This window comes from Monodelphis domestica, chromosome 5 (genome assembly GCF_027887165.1).
Source record: "Monodelphis domestica isolate mMonDom1 chromosome 5, mMonDom1.pri, whole genome shotgun sequence".
Lineage (NCBI taxonomy): Eukaryota > Metazoa > Chordata > Mammalia > Didelphimorphia > Didelphidae > Monodelphis > Monodelphis domestica.
In genome coordinates, this window is record NC_077231.1 from 95,725,479 (window position 1) to 95,751,122 (window position 25,644).

At 41.9% G+C, this 25,644-nt stretch overlaps 1 protein-coding gene across 2 annotated transcripts in view; it reads right to left on the reverse strand.

Moving 5' to 3' along the window:
• The window catches only part of SYN3 (synapsin III), a 511,134-nt gene that overhangs the window by 410,678 nt on the left and 74,812 nt on the right, over positions 1–25,644 (reverse strand). For both annotated transcript variants that reach the window (XM_001366239.4, XM_056798821.1), the window contains one exon: positions 13,305–13,362. In XM_001366239.4, the coding sequence (XP_001366276.1) occupies positions 13,305–13,362 (58 nt within the window). The remainder of the gene's footprint in view (positions 1–13,304; positions 13,363–25,644) is intronic.

Here is a 25,644-nt window from a genome sequence, read left to right on the forward strand (position 1 = left end):
ACCTCTGTCCTTCCCTGCTCAAATATGGGCATTTGCTTGACACTCATCAAGGTCCAAATGGAGGCTAACATTACTGAAGAACAACATGAAAAGGAACGACCTGCTGCAGAGATTATGGATTTATTTCACTCTTTCCCTGGGAGAAATTAAGCTCAAATCAATGCCAGGAGAGTTCATAGGATCACAGGGAAGAAGGGGTCTCAGAGGCTATCTAGTCCATTTTATAAATGAGGAAACTGAGGCTTGGAGCAGGGAAGTGACTTAGAATCATAGGGGTGGAAGGGACCTCAGAGGCTACAGAGTTCAAATCATTCATTTACAGATGAGAAAGGCAGAGAGGTGAAATAGATTTCCTAAACAATTAATATACCAACCTTATATATCACTGAGAAAACTGAGGCCAATTAGTCATGGTAATGCACACACACCTGTAATCTCTGCTACTGGAAGGCTGAAGATGGTGGCTTTCTTGAACTTGGAAGTTATGAGTTTCAGGAACATTAAAACCAGTTGGGTAGCTGAACTAAGAACAATTTTAATATAGTGAGCCATTGGGAAGCAAAGCACCAAGATGCTTAGGAAAGAGCAAAATGGTACAGATTGGAGAAGCTAGTTAGAACTTCAGTACTGGGATATTTTTCAGCCTGTGTGAGACAGGGAGACCCAGTCTTGGGCCCCTACCTCAAATATACCACTTTGGCCTATCTCCCTTTATTATCTCACATCATTTGGATGCTTCCCCCAAATTTTTCCTTCATCTCTGTCTCTAAAGATGTGATCCCTCTTTCCAAGGCAAACTCCTCTATGTATACAAGTGACCCCATTCCATTTCTTCTCTAGCATATTGACCCCCTCTCTCATCCTCACTTTTATGCTCATCTTCAACCTCTTCCTGTCTATTGCTTGTTTTTTGGATGCCTAAAAATACATCTAGATCTCGGTCAACTTCTAAAGAACTCTCCCTTGATCCATCCATTCCCCATAGCTTTTGTCTTAGATCTCACCTCTCTTTCATTGATAAACTCCTGAGGTAGTTTTCTACCATTGGTGTCTCCATTCCTTTCCTTTCAATCTCTTCTTAACTCTCTGCAATTTGCCTTCTGACCTCATCATTTAACTGATACTTGCTCTCTCCTTAAGGTACTTACATCCTTCTTAGATTTCTTTGCTGCATCTTCATCCAAGTTATGTCTACTAACCATAGGTATTCCTCAAGGCTTTGCCTTGAGATTTTTTCTCCCCTACACAATTGATATTGATTATCTCATCAATTCCCACAGATTCTGGAACACTGACTTCCTTGTTCCTCACACAAAGCAATCTATCTCCTAATCTGAGCATTTTCACTGCCTGTCCCCCCATTCCTAGAACACTCTTTCCTTATCTTCATCCCTCACTTCCCTCAATTTTCAGCTGAAATCTCACCTTCTTCAAGAAGGAATTTTCCCTAATCTCCCTCAATCCTGTTGCCTAACCTTATTTGTTTATCTACAATTTCTCCTGTCAGTATCTTGTTTGTACCTTTTTGTTTGCTTTCTGTTTCCCTTATTAGACAGTGAGCACCTTGAGGGCAAGGACTCTCTATTTCCTTTCTTTGTATTCCAGTGTTTGACCCATATTGGTTGTTTACTAAATCCTCACTGACTTGTCTTGATTTGCTCAAGACCACCCTGGTAGTAAGTAGTAGAGGAAATTGACCTGAGATCTCACATATTTTCAAAGAGGTCAGGGATAGAAAGATTCCAAACACACCAAAATATTCATAGTGACACTTTTATGTAGCAAAGATTTGTAAATAAAATGAGGAAGCCCACAAGTTGGGGAGTGTCTAAATAACTTGTATTTCTAGAATGTAATAAAATATAATTGCACTCAAAAAATGATGAATTTGAAGAATACAGAGAAGTATGAAAAGACTTATATGAACTCATGCAGTGTGAAGTAAGCAGAATCAGGGATATATTATACACAATGACAACTCAAATGGAAAGAACAAGAAATGTAAGATTAAATATCATGTAGTTCAAATGCCCCCAAAAGATTCACTCTAGAGGAGAGTTGAGTTAACTCACTTCTTAGTCTCAGTTTTTCCCAACTGTACAAGGAGAGAATTGGACTAGATGAGCTAAGGTCCTTTCCAATTCTAATATTATGCCATACCTATAATTATCCCTGCTGGGTCCATGTATCTTTTAGTTGAACTTAATTGTTCTTTCCCCCACAAGAGTTCTCATTTTTATAGCATCTTTGAGCTTACAAAGCAGTCCAGACTATTGCTACCCAATCATTTTATGAAGTAGGCAGTGCAAACAATTAAGAACAATTAAGTTGAGTTTTTAATTCAACTCCTTTGGGTCTATGGATATCTCTTGAAGGTTCTAATGAATGGTAACAGGGTTGGAAGAGAAGTGGGGGTGAGGAGGAAGGAGGAGAGAGTGTTGAATAATCAACAGCTAAGAAATGAGGCATCAAAGAGTTCAGAAGTATTGAAAGTCACTTTGTGGATATACAACTTTTGCTTGGCTTCTCTGTCTTCACCTCTTTGAAGCAATCAATTACATAAAGCCTTCAATCACAGAACTGTGATGTCCAAGATCTAGAGCTGGGAGGACCTAGAGGTCACTGAGTAAAAGTGCCTCATTTTATATATGAAGGAACTGAGTCCTCAGCAGGGGAAGTCCATGGGCACATAGGTGGTGTATGAATATTTAGGTCACAGACTTAGACCTGGAAATGTCTTCAGGGACTATCCATTTCAAGCTATTCATTTTCCAATTAAAGAAACTGTGAATACTTATAGAAGCACAAAATTTCTCCTTTGTTTGAAAGGAAATTCCTTTAGGATTGAGATTTTTCCATTTTTTGTATTTGTATACATAGTATTGACACTATGTTCCTGATACCTAGTGGGTACTTAATGAGTGCTTATTGATCCATCGATTGCAAGATCAGGATAATAACACAGAGCTCACCTAATAGTGGTTATTATTGAGAGTGCTTTACGGGCATTAAGATACCATGTGAATTGTTAATTATGGAATACTATGATCTTCAGCAAATCTGTTATTGTCTCAAAACACAATGGTGGGTGGGCCTGAGTAGTTTGTCTGGGATGACTTGCATGCAATAAATGGCAAAGGAGAACCTCTGTCTGCTTCAGATTTCTTATTTGTAAAATGGAACTAATAATAAAACTTATCTTCATGGTTGTTGTAACGATCAAATGAGACAATAATTATGAAGTGTTTAGTCCAGTGCCTGGCACATAGTAATGGTGGTAGAAATATTAGTGATTGTTATTGTTAAATATTATTATAATTAATAATGATATTCCAATTCTTGCCTTATATGAGATTGCAGTTTAAGAAAATTAAAATACAGGAATTGAATTTAACAAGTATTTATTAAGCATCAACAATGTGTTAGCCACTGGAGATAAGAAGACAAAAATGAAAGCTGTGCCTGTCCTCCAGTTACATTCTCCTGGAATACAAATACAGACTACACAAAGACTTTTTGGGACAACCCATAGTATAAGGTGGTAAATGCAGTTGGAATTGAGAAGAAGGAAAGACCACCAGAAACTGGAATGACCAGGAGGTTGGCTCTGGAGTGATAGTATATGGAGTATAGTGTGACATAAAGTATATTGGACCAAGAGCCAATTAGATAAAGTGGGGGGTGGGGGTGTAATGATATTTGCACTACCTACTTCACAGGGTTGTTGGGGTGCCAATATGATGGGGTATCTGGACTGCTTTGTAAACTCAAAGATACTATAAAAATGGGAACTCTTATGGGAGTAAAATTAAAGTAGGGGGTGGAGATTATCCCCAAGTCCTTGAGATGAGACAATGAAGAAAAGAACTGGGAGTGAAAACAAGACCAAGAGTCTGTGTTTACTGCTCTCCACAAAGCTTTCTCTCATTTCTCCATTTTCCCCATCTCAGTTCCAAGTGGGGAGCCTCAAATGGAATATGGAACTTTAAGGAGGCCCCACACCAAGGGCCATATCAGGAGAGAAGTGCTTGGCTGCCTTGCTAAGTTATGTTCCTGCTAATTCATCCCAAGGTCTTGTTCATTTTTCATTCTTCGTTAGTTCTTTGATTTACAAAGAAAAAAGCTTCGATTGCCAGGAAGGATAGAGACATGCAGGGCTTTAAAGCAACACAAAATGAGCCCTCTTGGGTCAGAGGAAGCCAAGGCAAACAAATAAATCTTGCATGATTGTGTTAACCAAATAGCGCTGTGCGGATCAGTAAGGGTTAGCTGAGCTCTAGAGGACCCAACCCTGCACAGAAATATGCCAAGCTCTGGCTAATGTCAAATGCTAGGAGGTCATGCAGGGAAAGGGAATGATGAAGAGAGTCTGAGTAGAGCTTCGACATTTCAGACTAAGCCCAGCAGCAAGTCATTATCCAGGCTAGACTCCAGGGTGCAGGGACCATAGAGACTCCCAAGTCAATGAGGCACCACTGTCTGTTTCCATCTGTCTATTTCAATTCTGCTAACTGAGCCAAGTTTAGACCCAAAGAAGTCTATGAGAAGAATTCTACTGTCTCCCCAAAATGATGGAGGGAAGTGGATTGGTGTAGACTAATAGAGAGTTGGAAGTGACCATCAAATGTAAGCTCTTCAAGGGCAGGGGATGACTCACTTTTGTCTTTGTGTTAGACAATGCATACTCATACGCCAATTGAAAAAACAGGTAGCCAGATAAGTAATTGAGCAGAAATATAGCAGGAGCTATGGAGGTGGGGCTGGGCTGGAGGGCAGATATTAATTAAGGATACATGTACTTAAAGTACTTTAAAAATGTTGCACTGAATCACATCAGTAAAAGTCCAAGGACTTTTAGAATATTATCAGTTTTGTGAGAGAAGAGGAAAAATAATGGCATTTTCTCAGGTCAGTTGAGTATATCTAGACCTATCCAACTTGTACCTACAATAGAGGAAATCTTTCTAAAATACTGTTTCCATTAAGTAACCCTATGAAAGAGCCTTTAATGATTCCCTTTCAACCTTTCCTTCCTCTCTCCACTCCCTTCTTTTAATCTCCATCTCATCTCCTTTCCCTTCCTTAGACATCCTTCCTTCCTCATTCCTCTCTTCAGCCTCCCTTATTTCCCTTCCCATCTCTCCCTTCTGTTCTTTTTCTTTCCTCTCTCCCTTTCTTCCTATTTTCTCTTTCCTTCCCTTTCCTCATTCTCCTCCTCTTCTCCTCCCACCTTCATCCAACTTCCCTTTCTCTTTCCTCCCTTCTTTCCTCCCTTCCTTCCTTCCTCTCTTCCTTTCTTCCTTTCTTCCTCCTTCCCTCTCCCCTTTCTTCCTTCCTCCTTCCCTCTCTCCTTCCTTCCTCCCTTCTCATCTTCCTCTGTCCTCTTTCCCCTTCCTTTATTCTTTCCTTTCCTTTCCTCCCCTTCCCCTTCCTCTCTGCTCCCCTCATTTCTCCTTTCTTCACTCTTTCCTTCATTCCTTCTTTTCACTTTTATCTTCTTTCCCTTCCTCATATAAGTTGGGCAGAGTACTGTACTGTGCTAAGTTCTGAGGAGAATGCACACTTGACTTAGATCTCTGCCCTCAAGGAGTTTATAGTCTAATAGAAGGAAATTTCTTTGGGATTTTCTCTGCCTTTGAAGATGTTTAGCCTATGTTCCTCCTTAGCACTTTAAGGCCAGAGTTTCTGTCTTTCTCTGCATTGCCCTGAATGGTGCTGGGCATGGGTTGGACAAGACACTGACTTTATTGCCTTCCTGACTATTATCATATCAGCTAGTTTCCAATTAGAGTTTGAAGATGCCTGAAGCTGCAGAATCTTAGCGGGAATGTTCATCTTCCTTTAGCTACTTCTTACTAGCTGCCTTCCAGTGCTGTGAGACTGTTTAATATCAATACCTTCATCAGCCTCATCACTCAGGCACACAGGGGGTGGGGGCATGGGCTTGTGGAGGAGAGAATCTTTGCCTCAACCACACAAGACCTTTTGAGTTTCTAACAGGACATTGCTGGGAGACAATGGTGTGCCAAGACAGTATTCTGGGTAATGTCATGGAAATGAAGCATCTCTTCCAGTGCACTCCTCTGGGGGGTTTCAAAATCCTTGACTTAGAAATGGATGAATTGAGCAGTTTCAGAACTGCTAGGCGGCCTCAAGAGGGACAACCACAGGGCTTTCATGCTCTCTGCCCTCTTAGTTCCATTGAGAGCAATCCTTTAGCAAATCCAGCACTCAGAATACCAGCTTGGTTCAGTTCAACAGAGGCTTCTGTCCCCATGGTTTTCCCCTGAGGCTCATGGACATTTGTGACATTCTTGGTGGGGCTGGTACTTATACTGACAACTCACCCAATCAGGAAGATCAAGACTATTTACTCTCCTTGTTGATTTGGGAAAGCTTGGGCAAGGGGATGGGTACTAATAGTGTTAAATAGCACAAAATCCTCAGATTCCTAACAGATCAGAAGATTTAGCATTTGCACTAAGGGAGGAACCACAATGACCACCATTTCTAACCTCAAATAAGAGGATGAAATTGATGGCTAGAGAGGCAGAGACTTGATTGAAGTCACCTAGATAGTAAGTGATTAGGTTGGGTTGTGAACTTCCAGGTCTTCTGATTTCAAATTCTTTGGTATTTCCCTACAATCAGAGGTTTTAAACTATGGTCTATTCTCCCCTCTCTCCAATAGTAGGGCCCCATGGATAGGTTTCAGAGTGTCCATAACCTCATCTGGAAAATTATTATATCTTTATTTCAACATAACTTATTTTCTTTGTAATTCTCTATATTTTACTTTATGCATTTAAAAACATCAGTCTGAGGAGTTCTTAGGTTTCATCAGAATACACCCTGCCTTCCATTGTTAATTGTCTTATTACTAATTTACCATTAGCCAAAGGCTCTAGTTCATTTGCAGACTTTCCAGATGGCCCCAAATAACAGAAGGTAATTCACATAACAGTCATCCAACTATTGGGTCATCTTGCCATCTATTGTGCAGGGCAATGCCATCCCTCTCCTATCTATCTGGACTTCTACCTATCCTGAAGACCCAAGGAAAGTGAATCTATTGAACTTTGGCACTCTCTGCCCTGGGGCTAAGCTACCTTTCCTGGTGACAGAGTAAATCCAAAAGATACCTAGATCACTGGATGGAGCTGGCCTCTGGCCATGCTTTAGCCAGGTGTCCACTGAATCTATACAGATTCAGAGATGCCACTGCCCTGTAGAAAGTCCCTAAACTTTCCACCTCGTGCTCTGAATGCAGTCATCTATATTCTATTATATTATAAACAATAATATAATTGTTTCTGGAAGGGCTATGTCAGTTGATGACCTTATGGCTCTACTCACCATTCCCTGCCTCCCTAGACTAAAACACTTTTCCCTGGCCACTAGTTCTCTATAAGTGTTTTCCTTTCCTATTAGGTTGCAAACTCCCATGGTGCAAGAATAATCTCACTTTTTGTATTTGTATTCTGAGAGTTTGGCACATAGTAACCCCTTGATAAATGTCTCTCTTTCTCCTCTCTCTCCTTCCTCCCTCCCTCCCTCCCTCCCTCCCTCCCTCCCTCCCTCCCTCCCTCCCTCCCTCCCTCCCTCCCTTCCTTCCTTCCTTCCTTCCTTCCTTCCTTCCTTCCTTCCTTCCTTCCTTCCTTCCTTCCTTCCTTCCTTCCTTCCTTCCTTCCTTCCTTCCTTCCTTCCTTCCTTCCTTCCTTCCTTCCTTCCTTCCTTCTCATGATTACCAGAACCCAATTACCATTAGTTGCACAGAAGGTATTCTGGTGCCCACCAGAATTTGGCATAAGTTTCCTCATGGTCCTATCAGGGAAGCATTGAAATCAAACTAGGGCATCGACCAGTGCTCTTCGGTTCACCACAAATGAGGACTTGTAGGTGATTTGCATAGGAAAGGTATGACACAGGGCTGAAATGGGATAAGACATTGATTGACCCAGAGACAAGCTTTGAAATTTCTGGATTGTTTCCATAGTAGCAGGATATTAGTTTTTATCATCAAGCCAATACCATCAGACTACAATAGTAGACTGGAGTTAAGAAGATCTGAGTTCAAGTCCTGCCTCAAACACTTACTGGCTATGTGACCTAGCCTTAGTTTCCTCATCTGTAAAATGAGGACAATACTAGTTCTTACTTCCCAGGAATCTTGTGAGGATCAAGTGAGACAATAACCATATAGTTAAAGTATTATATAAATATTTCCATTATTTTTATTATTATAATATAACCTGATATTTAAATTTTATTTAAATTATGGGGGCAGATAGATATAGATTTTGCCAGGCCTGGAGTCAGGAAGACTTATCTTCCTGAGTTCAAATCTGATTTTAGGCACTTATTGGCTGTGTGACCCTGGGTAAGACAATTAACCCTGTTTACCTCAGTTTCCTCATCTGTTAAATGGGCTGAGAGAAGGAAATGGCAAATCGTTCCAGTATCTTCACCAAGAAAACCCCAAATGAGGTTTCAAAAAATTGGATATGACTCAAAAATAGCAAAACATTTAAATTACAAGCACATTTTAACAAATGTCCCTCATCTCACTCCCTAATACCTATAGAATTTTGTGCCAAATTCTAGGGAAACTTCTTTGAGGGTTGTCCAGTGTTTGCCTAGTGGAATATCTGTCAGTCAACAAGCATTTATTTGGTGCCATGTTCCAAGCCCTGCCCCAGAACAAAGAAAGTCCCTGCCCTCAAGGAGCTCACTAATAGGGAGAAAAATGCAAATAACCATGTCCACATAAGATATATATATATATAGTAGAAATGAACAGTGATCTCAGAGGGAAGCCATAAGGGAAGGAGGCAGGAATGGAAGACCCAGAAAAGACCTCTTGAAGAAGGTAAAATTGTAGCCAAGCCTAAGAAGAAGTCAGGAAAGCCACGAGACAAAGAAGAGGGGGAAAATTCCAGGTATGGACGATAAGCCCATCTTCTTTTCAAATGTTTTTCAAATAAATTTTATTGAAATTTTATACCATCCCAATCTCTCCATGTATCTGGAGAGAAAGAAGGGGGAAATAAGTATTGACAATTTAAATAATAATAATTACTAAATAAATAAAAACTTAATAATGCCACAAGCCAGGTAATAGTTTTATTTCATATTAATTGGGAATGTAGGTGGGGGGAAGTACTTTTTATAAATATGATCTCATTTTAGACTCACAACAACCCTTTGAGGAAAGTGTTGCAATTATTCTCATTTTGAAGTTGAGGAAACTGAGGCAAACAGAAGTCAAGTGATTTATCTAGGGTCATATACCTAGTAAGTGTCTGAGGCTGAATTTGATCGCAGGTTTTCCTGACTCCAGGTCCAGCATTCTTTCCACTGTACCACCAGCTTCCTAATATGCCTCTTGTTCTCTTTTCCCAGAGAAACAGAGCTTATAACAATGCCATCTTTCTTTGGAGAGGTGAGGAGGGAGAATATTTCAGGCATGAGGAATGAGCAACAAAGGCAGCAGCAAAGATCTGTCATGTTGACTTTGGGGGAGTCATTTGAACTTGGGTCTGTTTCCTTATCTGTAAAATGAATGGCTGGGGCAAGATGACCTCTAAGGGGCTTCCTGGTTTCACATCCTTCTGTAATATGTTCTATATTGGGTTAGAAGAAGGAAAGAAAAAGGAATGGGAGAGATTGGCCAACAACAGAAAGATCTCGCAGCTAGATCATGATATTAGTTTCCATTTGTGTATGTGTTTGTATTTGCATATGTGTGCACCAAAAACTGGGAACACAGCAGATTTCCACTGATTAAGGGTTAGTGGAACAAGCTGAAGTAAGTTGCCTATCCCGATGAAATCGCCAGTCAGCCAATGAAAATCAACTAACCAGTTAATAAACAAACATGGACAGAGTTGGGCCACATGAATTCAAATTCTAACAAACATTCTGAGTTTTTATGATTCTAAGAACAGACTTGGAGCCCACAGGACTACCAGTAGCTAATGAGAAGGCCAAAAACCCCAGGGAGTGAATCCAAGGTTCAATTCTTTGTAGAGAGAGAAACAGCGAGCACAGGCTTATCAAGCTTATCAGGCTTATCAGGCTTAGTGGTCCCTAGATCTTTCCTTTCATTCTCTTAAGTGATGATAGCTCCAAATGAAATGAATCATGGAATCATAGGCTTAGAGCTGGAAGGGGCCTTAAGGGTCAAGAGGTCCAAACTTCTTATTTATAGATGAGGAAATGAAGGTCCAAAGAAGCTAAAAGGGAACTTGGAGCCCATAAAGTCCAGTTTTCTTATTTTGCAGATGAAGAAACTGAGGCTCAAAGAAGTTGGAAGGGATTTTGGAGGCCAGAGAGTCCAGATGAGGAAGCTAAAGCCTAAAGAAGCTAGAAGAGAACTTAGAAACTAGAGTCCAACCTTCTTATTTGACAGACGAAGAACCTAAAGCCCAAAGAAGCTGGAGGGGACTTTAGAGACGGTAGAGCCCAACTTTCTTATTTTATAGCTGAGGACACTGAAGCCCAAAGAAATTGAGGAATTAGCTCAAGGTCACAAAGTCTGTGTGTGTCTGAGATAGGATTTGACACAAAAAAGGAAGGGAGGGAGGGAATAAGTATTTACAAAGCATCTGCTGTGTGCTGAGTATTGTTCTAAGTGCTAAATATTGTTGCATTTGGTCTTCACCATGACCCTAGAAGGTAGATTTTATTTTTTATTATTACCCCATTTTATAGAGAAGGAAACTGAAGCAGGCAGCAGTTACACAACTATGTTATAAGCATTGAGCTTCCCACTGGAACACCAAGAAAGGCCAAACCCTAATCCCTTCTTTAAAGGAGCTCACTGATGAGGAAACAAGAAATGGGCATTGATTTCAGAGGGAAACTATTTGCTCAGCATCACACAGCTAGGAAGTCACTGAGGTTGCATTTGAACTCAGTTCTTTCTGACCTGCAGGGGACCCCCATTTTGCTTTATCCTGCTCTGGGTTTGAGCACCATCATTCCACTTCCCAAATATTTCCATGCTACGCTGCCTGAAGTTCCCACCAGAACCCAAACTCCCAACCCTGAGGCAGATGGTGAGTTGCCTTCATTGGGTCTTGTCATGGTCTATAGTCAATCATACTACCCCATCTTCTCCATAGTGGGTTGTAACTTGTCCATCTCCCATCCTTCACACCCTACCCTTTCCTTTCCAACTCTGGAAACAGTAATTAAACCAATTTCACTATTCTTTCTGAAAAGGAGACATCCGTTAATTACCCTATGGCTCCAATCACAATTTCTTTGGACTTCTGGGAATGAAACATTCCTTCCCTTCCACCTCTCGTCATAGGTATTGTCTTCCTCTATTAGAATGTCAATTCCTTGAGGGCAGGAATTGTCCAGTCCACTGGCATTTGCATCTTCAGGGTTTAGCAGAGTGCTGGGTGTATAACAAGCACTTAATAATTGCCTTTTCTTTCATTCATTCAAAACTATGGCAGCAGAGAGACTAGGCTTTTGCTAGACAGATGGAGAATACAAATTTGAAGATTCCCCCATATGTGTGTCAATGGAGAACCAGCCTAACCATGCTCGTGGGTCCTTGTGACTTTAAAGTTGTATCAAGGGATGAATATTTCTGGCCATCAACATTTAAGAATAAAGCAATCAACCAACAAGCGTGTATTAAGCCTCTCTTAGGTGCCAGACAAACTACTGGGGGAAACACCATGTACTAAGGAGAGGGGTTGTGATTTACATCACAAAAATCATCAAATCCTATCTTCTGCAAGAGACCCTTCCTCCCTCCCCCCCCCATCATCACTGTTAGTGCCTCCCCTCAGAGATGATCTTCTACTTCATTCTGTACATGGGGAAGCTAGGTGCACGATGGGTAGAAAATGGACTTGGAATCAAGAAGACAAATCTGTAAAAGGAGCATCCATTCTGATACAAATGCAGACTTCAAGTAAGAAACTGGGATCACAGAGAGCAAATGGAGCCTAAGGTCCTTGTAGATGGATTTTGGGAGGTTCATAAACTTGGATGGGGGGTGGGGAGTCAATTATTTTTTTATTTCTATATAACTTGTTTCTATGTATTTTTGTTTTGTGGATTTTAAAAACATGATTCTGGGAAGGGGTCCATAGCATCTTCACTAGACTGCCTAATTGAAACAAGGAAAGGTTAAGAAAGAACCCCTGATCTAAAGAATTTAAATAAATATTATAATAATGGTATTCTAGGGATAAGGATGCTATTCATTCATTGCCTGACTTTGGTCAAGTCAATCTCTCTGGACCTTAGTTTCCATATCTGTAACACATTTGGGGATGAATTCAAAGGGAATTTTCTATATCTCTGTATCCCTGAGGAGTTGTTTTAATATTCACTAGGCCTTAGGATCCTTGTGTCTTCATCCTGACTTCATAATAGAAGAGTCAATCCACCTCATTCAGGTAAACTACATTCATTTAATCAGTCAAAGCAACTCACTAAGGCTGTAAGTTTCAGAGAAGGTGCCAATCTATACAGGCAGAGGAGGTTTCCTTTTGGGGGGGTTCCTTACATCAATGAAATTACAGGTTCAGCTTTTATTTCTATCCCTATCATGTGCCAGGTCCATCCCTACTATGTGCTAGATATGATGTTAAGCATCAGAGATGCAAATACAGAAGTGAGAGAGTCCTTCCCCTCTGTGATTCCTGACCTGTTCCTTGATATCTCAATGCCTTTATTTTCACACCTATGAACAAGGCTTCCCTGTTTCTGACCTATCTCTCAGGTTTGTTGTAAGGATATGGGTTTATGAATGAAATACATATATGGGGGTAGGAAAGTGAAATTGCTACATAAATGTAACAATCAACCAAGTGGTATGTGTGAGAAGAGCTTTACAGACTGTGTGTGGGTGTGTGGTGGGGGGAGAGAGGGGAAGAGAGAGAGTCAGAGAGAGAGAGAGAGAGAGAGAGAGAGAGAGAGAGAGAAAGAGAGAGAGAGAGAGACAGAGAGAGAGAGAGACAGAGACAGAGACAGAGAGAGACAGAGATAGAACAGAGAGAGAGAGACAGAGAGACAGAGAGAGAAGCTAGTTAGTGGGTTAGCTGAGGAATGGTCCCAGGCTAAAACAATTCCAGAGAATGTAGGACTTTGAGCTCACAGCTTTCTCAGAGAGGGGATATGGAGACACTGCAAGGAGAAACTGGTTATCCTTTGGGAGTTCTTACAATTCCCCTCCCTCTTTCTCCTAGCCTGCATCTTTTAAGGCAAAGGATGCCATGGCAATGAGTAATGATGGGAGGATGGTCCCTTTGTAGGAAAGGTTGGCTCTTACTAACCTGTTCCACTCGAATCTCAATCTCTCCATTCACCTTCTTTCCACAGAAATATTTGGCCCTTTGAGAAAAAGCAGAAGAAAAGAGTTAATGAGATTTCACCAATAGCTTATTCTTTTGTAGTCTATCCTTAAACCAGCTCCCACAATGACATCCTCAATCTACATTTTTTTCTTAACCCTTAACTTCTATCTTAGTAACAACTCTAAGGCAGAAGGGCAAGGACTAGGCAAATGGGGTTAGGTGACTTGCCCAGGATCGCTTAGCCAGGAAGTATCTGAGGCCAGATTTGAACTCAGGTTCTCCTGACTCTTAAGTCATATGCTCTATCCACTGAATTATCTACCTACTCCATCAATCTACTTCTTAAATGATATGCAAACCTGCCCTATCTAAGTTCTGAACTGATATTGTCAACAATTATGAAATTGGGCAAAACAGACAGAGTTGTACATCAATCAATCAACATGCATTTATTACTATGTTCCAGATGCAATACTAAGCACTGAGAAAAACAAAGAGAGCCAAAAGCATGTCCCTATCATCAAGAAGCTCAATCTAAAGAAGGGACTATAACAAGTATACACACCCAAGACATAGACAGAATGTTGTTGGGTTGTATCAGCTATACCCAACACTGCATGACTCCATTTTGGGGTTTTCTTGGTGGCTTGCCATTTCCTTCTCTAGCTCATTTTACAGATGAGGAACAACAGAGTGAAGCAACTTGCCCAGAGTCACACAACCAGTAAATGTCTAAGGCCAGATTTGAACTCAGGTCTTCCTGACTCTAGACCTGCCACTCTATCCTCTGCAACAACTAGCTGCCCCATTGCACAAATAGCAGATAGGAAACTGGTCTCAGAATCAAGGAGACATAAGTTCAAGTCCTACCCATAACACAGGGTGAATCAGACCTTGGACAATTCATCCAACTCTTGAGGACTCTTTCGCCCACTGGTGAGTTTTTTGCTAACCTCCATTTGGGGCAATAGCCCCAGAGCAACCATTTTTGATTCTTGAGACTATGTCATCTTTTGCAGATTCTCTTTTAGGTGTTGTCTTTTCCCATTAGAATGGAAGCTTCTTGAGGGCAGGGGCTGTCTTTCTTTTTGTTCCATTGGTGAGTAACTCAGTCTGGTACTCTCCGACCAGCCCTTTAAGAGGCTTAGTTGCTGAACAGCTGTTGATCTTCATTGGGAGAGGGGAAATCTCCTCCTGGGGAATGTCCTTGACTGATGTTATGGGTCCTGAACCATCTCTGCATCCTCTAAACAAATAGGTACCATAGTAAAACATGGGCAAACAGAAACAAGGGAGGGGGGAAAATGGGAGAATAAAGAAAGAAAAGGGGAAGGAGAGAAGAGAAGAGAAAGAAGAAAAGCAGCTAGAAAGAGAAGAAAAGCAATGAAGAAAAGCAATGAGGGGAGGACAAGGAATATAGAGAAGAAAGAAAGGAGAAGAGGGTTGGGCATGCTGCATGGATGCTGCAGGTTTTTCATCTATCCTCTTTCCCTTTTTCTTAGTTTCATGTCCTTTCTTCCCCTCCCATCCCACAAAATTTTCAGGGTGGAAACTGAGAGGTCATCTTGTCTAGCCCTCAGATGAACAGAAATTGCTGCTAGATCATCCCCCAGGACTCCTGTAGCATTGCCTTGAAGGAAAGGGTAAGGATCAGTACCTCCTCTATCAATCAGAAGGAATAATTGCCTCAAACCAAAGTCAGACAAGGTTTTATAGCATGAAGATCATAATGAGGAGAAGGGAGGGCTAGTAGGCCATTGGTTTTATTTCTCTGTGTCTCCTGATATAAATTGTGTTTTTGCAGCAGTTATTAAAGGAAACTGGGATGTTAAAGGATCATCCAAACCCAATCCTTCACCTTATAAATGAGGAAACTGAAATCCAGAGTTAAAGTGACCTCCCCAAAGTCAAGTGGATGGGTCTTTGCTGTTTCTTTACAGCTTACCCCTGCAATGTTCTCTCTTCTCACCCCGCATCTCAAATCAAATAATACCTGTAAAACATTAGCACAGTGCCTGGCATGTAGTAGGTACTAGATAAATGCTTATTCCCTTCCCTTTCCCAGTTCTTCACTTGTGTTTCCTAGCTTCCTTCATGCCTAATGAAAATCAATTGAAAAGACTAGGTATCCTATCCTGGACATCAGGAAGCAGAAAGACTCATCTTCCTGAGTTTAAATCCAGCTTCAGACACTTCTTACTGGGCAAGCCATTTAATCCTGTTAGCCTCAGTTTCCTCATCTGTAAGATGAGCTGGAGAAGGAAATGACAAACTACTCTAGTATCCTTGCCAAGAAAACTGCAAATAGGGTCATGAAGAAGAGTCTGATGACTAAAAAATGACTGAACAACAACAAAAAGGGCTTTTAATCAGCAAAAATTTTAGGGAATACTTGATGCCTGTTATGTTGAAGAGAGATCAACCTTATTCTAGCCCCAAAGGGAAGAATAATGGTCTAGGGATGACAGCTACAAAGAGGTGACTTTAGGCTAGATGTTTGGGGATGATTTCCTGACCACAGCATCCCTCGGTAGGTTATAGGACCATTGGATCCTGGATCTGGACCTAAGAAGGACCTCAGATGCCAAAGTCTGGTCTAACCTCTACATTTGACAGAAGAGAAGAAAGGTTCAGAGAGAAGAATGGACTTTGGATCCTAGATCTATAGCTAGGAGGGCCCCCAGAGGCTGTGTTGTCCAACTCCATCATTTTACAGAGAAGGAAACAGAACTCCAGAGTGAAGTCACTCCTACAAGATCATCAGGTGGTTTCAGAGATAAGACCTGAACTCAGAGTTTTCAGGGCTCATACTTTCCCCTCTGCATTAGGTAATGAGTTTCTCCTCACTGGAGACTGGAGGTCTTCAGGCAAGGATGGGATAACCACTTGTCAGGTGTGATAGAGGGATGATTCCTACTTTGAGGTCTATTCACTATCTATATATCTGTGGTCAAGCCACTCTGAGCCTCAGTTTTCTCATCTATAAAATGGAGATAAGAAAAGAAGGTTTATAATAGAAATATCACATCGTTAAGGGGGAAGGGAGAAGAGAGAGAGCAGGGAGAGGGAGAAGAAGAGAGACAGAGAAACAGGGATACAGAGGGGGGAGGGAGGGCGGGAAGAGGAGAAATAGAGAAGAAAAGAGAAAGAGACAGACACTGAGAGAGAAAGGAAGAAAGGAACTACCAACCAAACTGAAGGTGGGAGCTGGAAGCAGGTGAAATATGGGATTAAGGGGCTAATTTATTTAGCTGGAACATAAAAAGGTAAAGGGGTATAGCATGTAGGAGAATGGATTCTTACGGAGAACATAGATTCTTTGTATCAGAGCTGGGACAGACCTTAGAGATGGCTCAGCAGAATGTAAATTCCTGGAGAGCAGGGGCGTTGCATTTTGATCTCTTGTATCTTGTAAGCACCCAGCCTGCCATCCTCGGCACGTCATGAATTCTCCTTACCACTGCTGAATTTGTCAGGTGTGGATTAGAATCAGAATCCTCTGATATTCCTTTTAACTTATTAAAACCCTGGGATTCTGCTTATGTCTGGCAAACAAGCACCCTCCCTGCCTCCCCAAGCAGCTTGTTCTTTCATTTAGTCTTAATATGTCTCCCTGCAAATAGTACCCATTGTTCCCTGTTGTGCTGAGGCCAAGCTGAATCTATTTTTTTTTCATATGATCATCCTTGAAAGGTTTGAAGATCATAAGCATGTTTCTGAAATCAGAAAATCACCACATGGATGTGCACATGTGTATATAAACATTTATGTACATATGTACCCACACATACATATCCCATTTGACCCTTAGAATAATCCTGCAGCGTAGGTACAATGTTAACTTCATGTTAACTACAAAGTTAGTAAGTTGTCAAAAGTAAGATCTGAACTCAGGTCTTCCTGATTCTAAAGCCAGTGTTCTATCTATTATGCCACCTGGCTAATCCACCCAAAAGGCAGATGGCATTTTGGAAAGTGTTTTTTCTTGTTCAGTTATTTCAGTCATGTCCAACTCTTGGGGTTTTCTTGGCAAAGACACTGGAGTGGTGTCCAATTTTCTTCTCCAGCTCATTTTACAGGTGAGGAAACTGAGGCCAATAGGGTTAAGTGACTTGTCCAGCAAAGTGAGTCTTCCTGATTCCAAGGTCAGTGCTTTATTTACTACCTCATCTAGCTGCTCTGTAAAGGACTTTTAATCATCCCAAACTAGACTTTGCCCTGTAATTCCACTTTTTTTTTTTAAGCACCAGTATGCATCCTTCTAGTGGAAGACTGGAGTGGAGAAAGGACTGGCTTTGGAGCCAGGAAGATCTGAGTTCAAATCCATTCTCAGAAAGTCACTGAACCTCTCTCAATGGGCCCAAGATGTAGATAGATAAATGAGATGTAAAAAGATATAGATAAATCATCTGTATCAGTGGAGAGCATTTCTATACTGTTGAAATGGCAGTATGGGGTGACTGTCCCCTCTATCCCCCACCCCACTCCCCACTTCTCCCCCTGCCAATTCATCCCCTGGAACTCTATGGCTAGGAATTTCTCAGACTCAAGAATCATCATGGCAAAACCGACCCAAAGTGCTTTGGAAACCTGACCAGGGATGTTGGCTAGCTGCGGTATATTAGTAATATTATATTAGTCTATTATAATATATATTGCAGTATATTAGACTTGTGATTTGTATTGGAATTGACAAGAAAGGGATAACCAAGGACATGGGGCTCCAGGAAAGGAAGTAGCCTGCTCGTATGGTAGGAATGAGAAAAATCATAGGGTGTTCTCTTTCTTCATCCATGAAATCTTCAAGGAGACAGAGGAGGGCACTGGGCACAGTCTCTGTGGAGGATGCAGAAGAGGACAAAGGGAAGACTATCAGAGGATGAGAAGGGGTGCCTGGGATGGGATTTGTACTCATGGAAGGAATATCTACACGGAAGAGCTTATGGACCCATTGGCCTGTGAAAATATACAAAGAGGCGGCAGGCTGGATCTGAAGATCTGTGTGTGCTACTTAATTGATCTCTGAAGCTCTTTTCCTGCTTCAAGAAGGCTGAAGGCTTGCCTCAATCCCTGAGGAATCTCCAGACTGTTCCATCTTGCCTAAAGAAGGCCAGAGTTGAAGACTGCCTGCCAGTCATTAGAATCACCTGCAGAGCCCCTTTCCCTCTCTAGTGAATGAAGTAACCTGCTGCTTTGGGGCTGGCCCTGCTCCAAGGAGGGGCCTGCAGTTGTCTCTCCCCTGTTGACATTAATGGGAGTGGTGAGGTGATGGACTCATCAGTCACAGCCAGGATACAGCTCTATGGAGGTGGGGATTTGGGTGGGAGTAAATGAGGGGCCCAGGCAGGTTTGGATTTCCCACTGATTCTTTGCCCCATACCACATTCCTAGCCTCTTTCTTCCCCACTCCTCCTCTATCCCCACCCTGCTAGTTCTCACCCACTTTCTGAAATGCTAAAAAAGAGAGAAGGCTATAGTTTTGAACTTTGGGAATAGGGAAGAATTACTCCCTATGGGGGCCCAAGTGATGTGGTGATATGGGAGGGGGGCACAGTAGGAACTAGGTCATCTACTGGATTTATAATCTTAAGTAAGTCATTTGACCACCCAGCCTCAGTTTCCTCATCTGCACAATGGGGATAATAGCATACATACTATCTGTCTCACAGGATTGTTGCTTTGCAAGGGACAATATAGATTTGAACTAAATTGGGAACAGTTTGGCTTAGAGAATAGAGCACTAAACTGGGAGTGAGAAAGCCTTGAGGTCACATCCCATCTCTGACATTTACAAGCTGTGGCAAACCAGGGGAAGTCACTCCTATAGAGAACTTAGAAATCTTCTGAAGGTACTTGGTAAGCTCTCCATAAAGCTGAGCTATTATGACAATAAGAAGAAAAATGGACATTAATATAATTATCATTTGCAAAATACTTTATATGTTAGCTCAATTGATCCTTGCAACAGCACCGGGAGTTAAATATGATCTCCATTTTACAAAGCAGGAAACTGAAAGGACAGGCATATATATATATATATATTTGAACCAAGGCCCTCTTGACTCCAAATCTAGTGCTCTATTCACCAAGCTAGGCTGTCTTTCAAGGAAAATGTGGCCCCTGTACTTTTGAATGCTTATTAATACTGCCAGCTCTTAATAATGATCAGGAAGGTTTTTTAGAAGGAATCATAGAACCTCCAAGTCAGAGAGGGACCAAGAAGCCAAAAGTCTGATTTGTATTTGAATAAGAATCCCTGAGGCCATTCAGTCTCTGATTTAGGACCTCCCTGGAGGTTAAGCCACCCACCTCTCTTTGCAGCCCATTCACTTTAAGAACTATTGAGTCTTAAGAAGGCTTTCTTGACTGCAAGCTTCCTTCTTACTCTTTGTAAAGTCTACCCATTGGTTCCTGGTTCTGCCACCAGGGTCAATCAGAAGAAACCTAATTCCCCTTTCCCAGAGAGCCTTTCAAATCCTAGCTGATGTTTAGAATTACTGAGTCCTCTCTTTCTCAGGTTAGCCATGTCCAGGTCCTTCAGCTGATTTTCATGGGGCATGGGCACAGAATCTAGCCCTTCATCATTCTTGTTGCCCTCTTCTGGACACTGGCACATAGACTGACTCTTTAGCATATCTTTCTCCTTCTTATAATCTGCTGTACAGAATTGGACCCAATACTCTAGATATGGTCTGACCTGGAGGATACAGAAATCAGCTTTTAACTTAACCTTTGAAGACTTCATTTCCCTACATGAAAAGTAAATAGAAAAGAATAGATGTCAACAAGCTGTGATCAAGTCAGGCAAGGATTCAAGGTTACTACTAATAAAAAATGATAATAATAACAGCTAACATTTATATAGTGATTACTATATACCAGGCACTGTGTTTTATTTGTTGTTGTTGTTATTGTTTTTTGAAATAAACCCTTACCTTCCATCTTGGAGTCAATACTGTGTATTGGCTCCAAGGCAGAAGAGTGGTAAGGGCTAGGCAATGGGGGTCAAGTGACTTGCCCAGGGTCACACAGCTGGGAAGTGTCTGAGGTCAGATTCGAACCTAGGACCTACTATCTCTAGGCCTGGCTCTGAATCCACTGAGCCACCCAGTTGCCCCCTTTCTTAGTTCATTTTACAGATGGGAAAACTGAGGTAGCCAGAAGTTAAAGGCAGGGTTACATAGCTAGGAAATATCTGAGGTCAAATTTGAACTCAGGTCTTCCTGACTCCAACCATTAGCATATTACATGATAATATGGGAGGAAAATGCAAAAAAAAAAAGGTGTATTTAACAAACAGAACAGATACAAGGCTACCTGAGGGAGAAGTACTAGCAACAGAGGAGTAGGGATCGAGGGAAGGGCACAGGACTGGCACAATATTTTGCAACCAGCAGATGTTTAATAAATGTTTGTGGAATGAGTGAATGAACAAAGGAATGAATGAACCAGTGATGTGAACACAAGCTGGAAAGGACCTTTTAGAGGGGCAGAGGCATGGATACCACCCAAGCTGCAGCGGCACTAGAGGGAGGTCTCTAAAAGAACCCCCCCCCCCAATTTCTGCTAGAAAGCTGTTTGTTTGTTTTTTTGCACCTTTCTAAAATGTTTCCTTAGACCACAGCAGAGAGGTCACGCAGTCCATCTCTGGCCATAGCCAGTCTCTCTCTGGGCCACACACAGAGCTGACCTCCTTTGCTGGAGGTCTTTTGGCTTAGTTAACATACAGATCAGGAGGAGCTGGGCTGCTTTCTGAGAAGTCTTATGGACAGATGGGCAGCTAGGAAGGACTGGTTAGAGTCTAGGTAGGAGATAACTCGGCACATTCATTCCCCCTGCCACCGAGTAAGCTAGGTGACCTCTGGCAATGGGGCATTCTTTTCTGGTTTCCAGCTTACCTTCTGGCTCTTTCCCCCTGAGATCCTTCTTCTCTTAGGACACCAGCACACCAAGCATCCCTTCCCTGTGCGTTCAGAAGGGTCTCATGTAAGATGGCCAACACCACTCGTGGCCTCTAATGCAGTCGCTATTATTTATTATAGAAGGTCGGAAGGTGAGAATTAGCCCATGAGCCTCATCTCTTCTGGAAGTTACTGGTTTGGGGAGGGCAAGAGTAGGAGATGAAGGATTTATGACTAGACAGCTCTGGGATCTTTTCCGGCTGTAGAAAGAAGAGAACTAGAATAAATACTATTTGCCTTTTATCAGAGAGGGTCTCTTCCAAATAAATCAGTCTGGGATTTTACCAGGAATAATAATAAAGGCTAGCATTTATATAGTCCTTTAAAGTTTGCAAAGGACTTTTCTTTATTTTGATTTTATCTCATTTGAGCCTCACAACTGCTCTCTGGGGTGTTCTTACCCTCATTTTGCAGATGAGGAAACTAAAGTACCAGTTTCTTCTCCAGTTTATTTTACAGATGAGGAAACTAAGGTAGCCAGGGGTTAAGTGACTGTCTCCGGGTCACACAAGACAGTGTCTGAGGCAGAATTTGAACTCCTGTCTTCTGGATTCCAGGTCCATCAATTTCTATCCACAGCTCGAACTTTCCCAGTGAAGCAGTAAGGAATTTTTTTCCCCACTGAAGATGGGTCGGGGCTTCCATTCAGGCATTAGCCTTCCCCTTCCCAAAGGTTTCCAAAGGGATTATAAGTTTTGGTGAATAGGTTTTAAAGTTCTGATCCAATAGGAGGAACTTAAGACATCCCAACCCTCCCCCATCATTCCCCCACCTCCTGCTAAGGCATGGAGTGGATCAGATGCCAAGAACTTGGTTCTGGAAGAACTTCCAATTCTGGCTCTGATATTCACTCCAAGGAGGCAAGCCCCAGAAGGAACTCAGCATCCAGTGAAAATTACACCTAGAACAGAGACCGAGTCTCCAGAGAACCTGGTGGAAATCCCTCCTCTCTGCTGGGGGTTGATATACTCTCCCTTTAGTGGCTGCTGGCAGCTCCTAGGTGTGGATGAACTCAGCACCTTGTGAAACTTCTCTTTGCTTCCAGAGTCTGGTATCAGTCAGGACCCTTAGCCGTTCCTTCTTCCTCAAGGGAAGAGTGGACAATGCCATGCTTGTCTGGTTTAAAGTCCAGGTCTAGTATACCCAGTCACTAGACTAGAGGGAAAACATTTCTGGATGTTCCTGCTTTTTTCCCCTCCTTAAAAATATTTCTTCCAGATCCATAGCTAGAACAGATATTGATCTTCAGTAGGAAACTGCCTCAAGGGGGCAGCTGGGTGGCTCAGTGCATTGAGAGCCAGGCCTAGAGATGGGAGGTCCTGGGTTCAAATTTGGCCTCAGACACTTCCCAGCTGTGTGACCCTGGGCAAATCATTTGACCCCCATTGCCTAGCCCTTACCACTCTTCTGCCTTGGAACCAATAAACAGTATTGACTCCAAGATGGAAGGTAAGAGTTTAAAATTAAATTAAATTTAATTTAAAAAAAGGAAACTGCCTCAACTCCCCAGCTTCTTATTGTAGAAGACAGGCAGGGCTATTTCTTTGCTAACTGGTCCCTTGAGGTGTAATTCCGCTCTTTGACTTGAACCCACTGGAGTTTAGGTTACATCAGAGTGGGTACTCAGGCTTAAGGGCAGCAAATCCTTGAGATCCTGGTTTAATTTTCAATAGTTAATTAACTGCTAATAGTAATCTATGAAATTGTTGGGGACTCTGGGATTTGAGGCTCCAAGGGTCTCCATCCAAAACTCTTTTTTTTCCTACCATGGAAATAAATGGGGAAGGGGGATGGGAAGGGGGATAGACATTTACATAGTACCTACTATGTGCCAGGCATGTTAGAAATATTTTCTCATTTGATCCTCACAACAATCCTGAGTGTTGGGGGGGGGGTAGGTGCTGTTATTATTTCCATTCTACAGTTGAGGAAACTGAAGCAGATGGAGGTTAAGTGATTTGTCCAAGGTCACCCATCTAGTGAGTGTTTGAGGATAGATTTGAACCCAGGTTCTTTCTAACTCTAGACACAGTGCTACTCTACTCATTGCACCACCAGCTGCCCTAGGATATGTTTCAGGCTCTCAATCTTCCCAGGTTTTTTATTTCTTTTCCTTTTTATTTCACTCCCCAACAACATACATGGGACTTTGGGTCTTCAAGGTCACCCCATCTCTTCCCACTCTGCCCCACCAATGAGTTAACTTTAGTGCTTCCTCCAGATACTTTTATGCCTTACCCTTCAAACTTTTTGTAGTCTGGAGACACTAGGTGGCATCATGGGAAGAACACTTCATTTGGCATCAAGAAGACCCGAGTTCAAATCCACCCTCAGACACTTACTAACTGTGTGACCTGGGGTCACTTAACTTAAGTCACTTAACCTCTGTTTGCCTTAGTTTCCTCAAAGAGAGATCAAAATAGTGTCTGCCTTACAGGGTTGTCATAAGGACCAACGGAGATAATATTTGTAAATTGCTTAGCACACTGCCTTGTAGGTGCTATAAAAAGATGTTAGCATTAATATAATTATTGCCGCCTCAACTTTCCCTTCACCATGATGTTCCCAGCAGAAGAGCCTCTACTGCTTCTTTCTCATGTGCAAGCTGACCTCTAGCCAAATCACTAAAATGATGCTTGACTTTAGGAACTTGTAACTCTAAATTCAACAGTAGCCACAAGTCTCCTCAAAGGTCAGGATGGTTGGTGAGTTAAGAAATCCTGAACTCAGATGGCAAAGGGCAAAACTCTCAGAGTGGACAATGTGGTCTTAGAGGCAAGAAGACCTTAGTTCAAATTCTAAGACACTTGCCATGCAGCCCTGGCCAGGAATTCCTCAGTTGTCCAAACTGTAAAATGGGGATAATAATTAGCATCAACTTCTCAGGTTATTAAGAGAGTCAAATGAGATAACACACATCAGATGTTTTTGCAAAATTTAAAACATTGTGTGTTCTTTTTATTTTTATTCTTTTGATGTGAGCTGAAAGCAGGCAGTGATGGGTAGTACCAGGAACGGCTCCCTCATGCTCTGAAATCTTGCATGTCTCACTAGTTAGCACTGGTTAAACATCAACAGCATTAGTCAAGCATGAGTTGTAGATTGTTCAATTACCCTCTCTGTGTACTGGATCTGTAACATTCTATACTGGGCATCAGCTTTGTACCTTCCCTGCTTTCTTACTTATATTGTTCTTAGAAATAATTAATTACCTACAGTGGTCCTCCAATGTACCACATCCCCCGCCATGTTTCTACTCTAGAAGGACAGAGAGACTTCTCCTGCATTGACAAATGATGACAAGCTGGACAATGGAGGAACATGGAACCTGTGCATTGGGGACTCTGGCATTCCAGAAGAATCCCCCAATCTGTGCATGCTCCTTATTCCCTATGGCAACAAATCCCCAAGCATACCTCCATTTGAGTTTGGAAAGGAAGATGCTAAACTGCCAGACCCCAATAAATATGCCAACCCTAATCCACAGGGTGTGGGAGCTGCCGCTCTCTAGCAGAGCTGTTACTCCATACTATAAGCTCTAAAGAGGCCAGTCTACTAGCCTCTGGGTTTGGCCACCAACCTAAGGCAACCTGATTAGTCCCCAGACCAGACTATTCCAGCAGTTATTAGTCTTTTATACCATAAAAAACCCCACTTCATCTTCAAATAAAATTCTTTTCTTGCTTCTGGATTGAATGGAGTTTGAGTCACCCATTCTTGGGGCAAGACCCTGCTACAAACTTGGGTGTGTTTCTCCCACATCAGTATTCAGGAACAGGTGTTTGAGAGGTCTAGGGCTGCTCCTGTGGAATCCTAGAATCTCAGGCTAATGAACCCAACCCAGGCAATTTTCTCCACAACATTCCCTCTGAGTGGTCATCCAGATTCTACTTGTTGACTTCCAATAGTAGCTATTCATTCATTCATTTGACAAATACCAACTGAGTTCTATCTGCAATAAGATCTGGAGACAAAAAAGACAGAAACAATAAAAAAGAAAAGAAGTCTGCCCTCAAGAGACTTTATATATTCTTTAGGATCAATCAATCATTCCATATACATTTATTAAGCACTTGCTGTGTGCCAGTGGGTTATAAATACTAGTGATACAGACCAAAGCAAAACCATTTTGCTCTCAAGGAGTTCACATTTTATTGGGAAATAGATAGGGCCCCTTATCCCTGACTATTCCTCCCAAATTCCATTTCATTTTTTCAATTGATCAATTGCTTCCAACCCTTTTCGGAATAGGGGTTCAATTCTTTTCTTCTCTCCCTCCTCCCTCCCTCCCTCCCTCCCTCCCTCCCTCCCTCCCTTCCTTCCTTCCTTCCTTCCTTCCTTCCTTCCTTCCTTCCTTC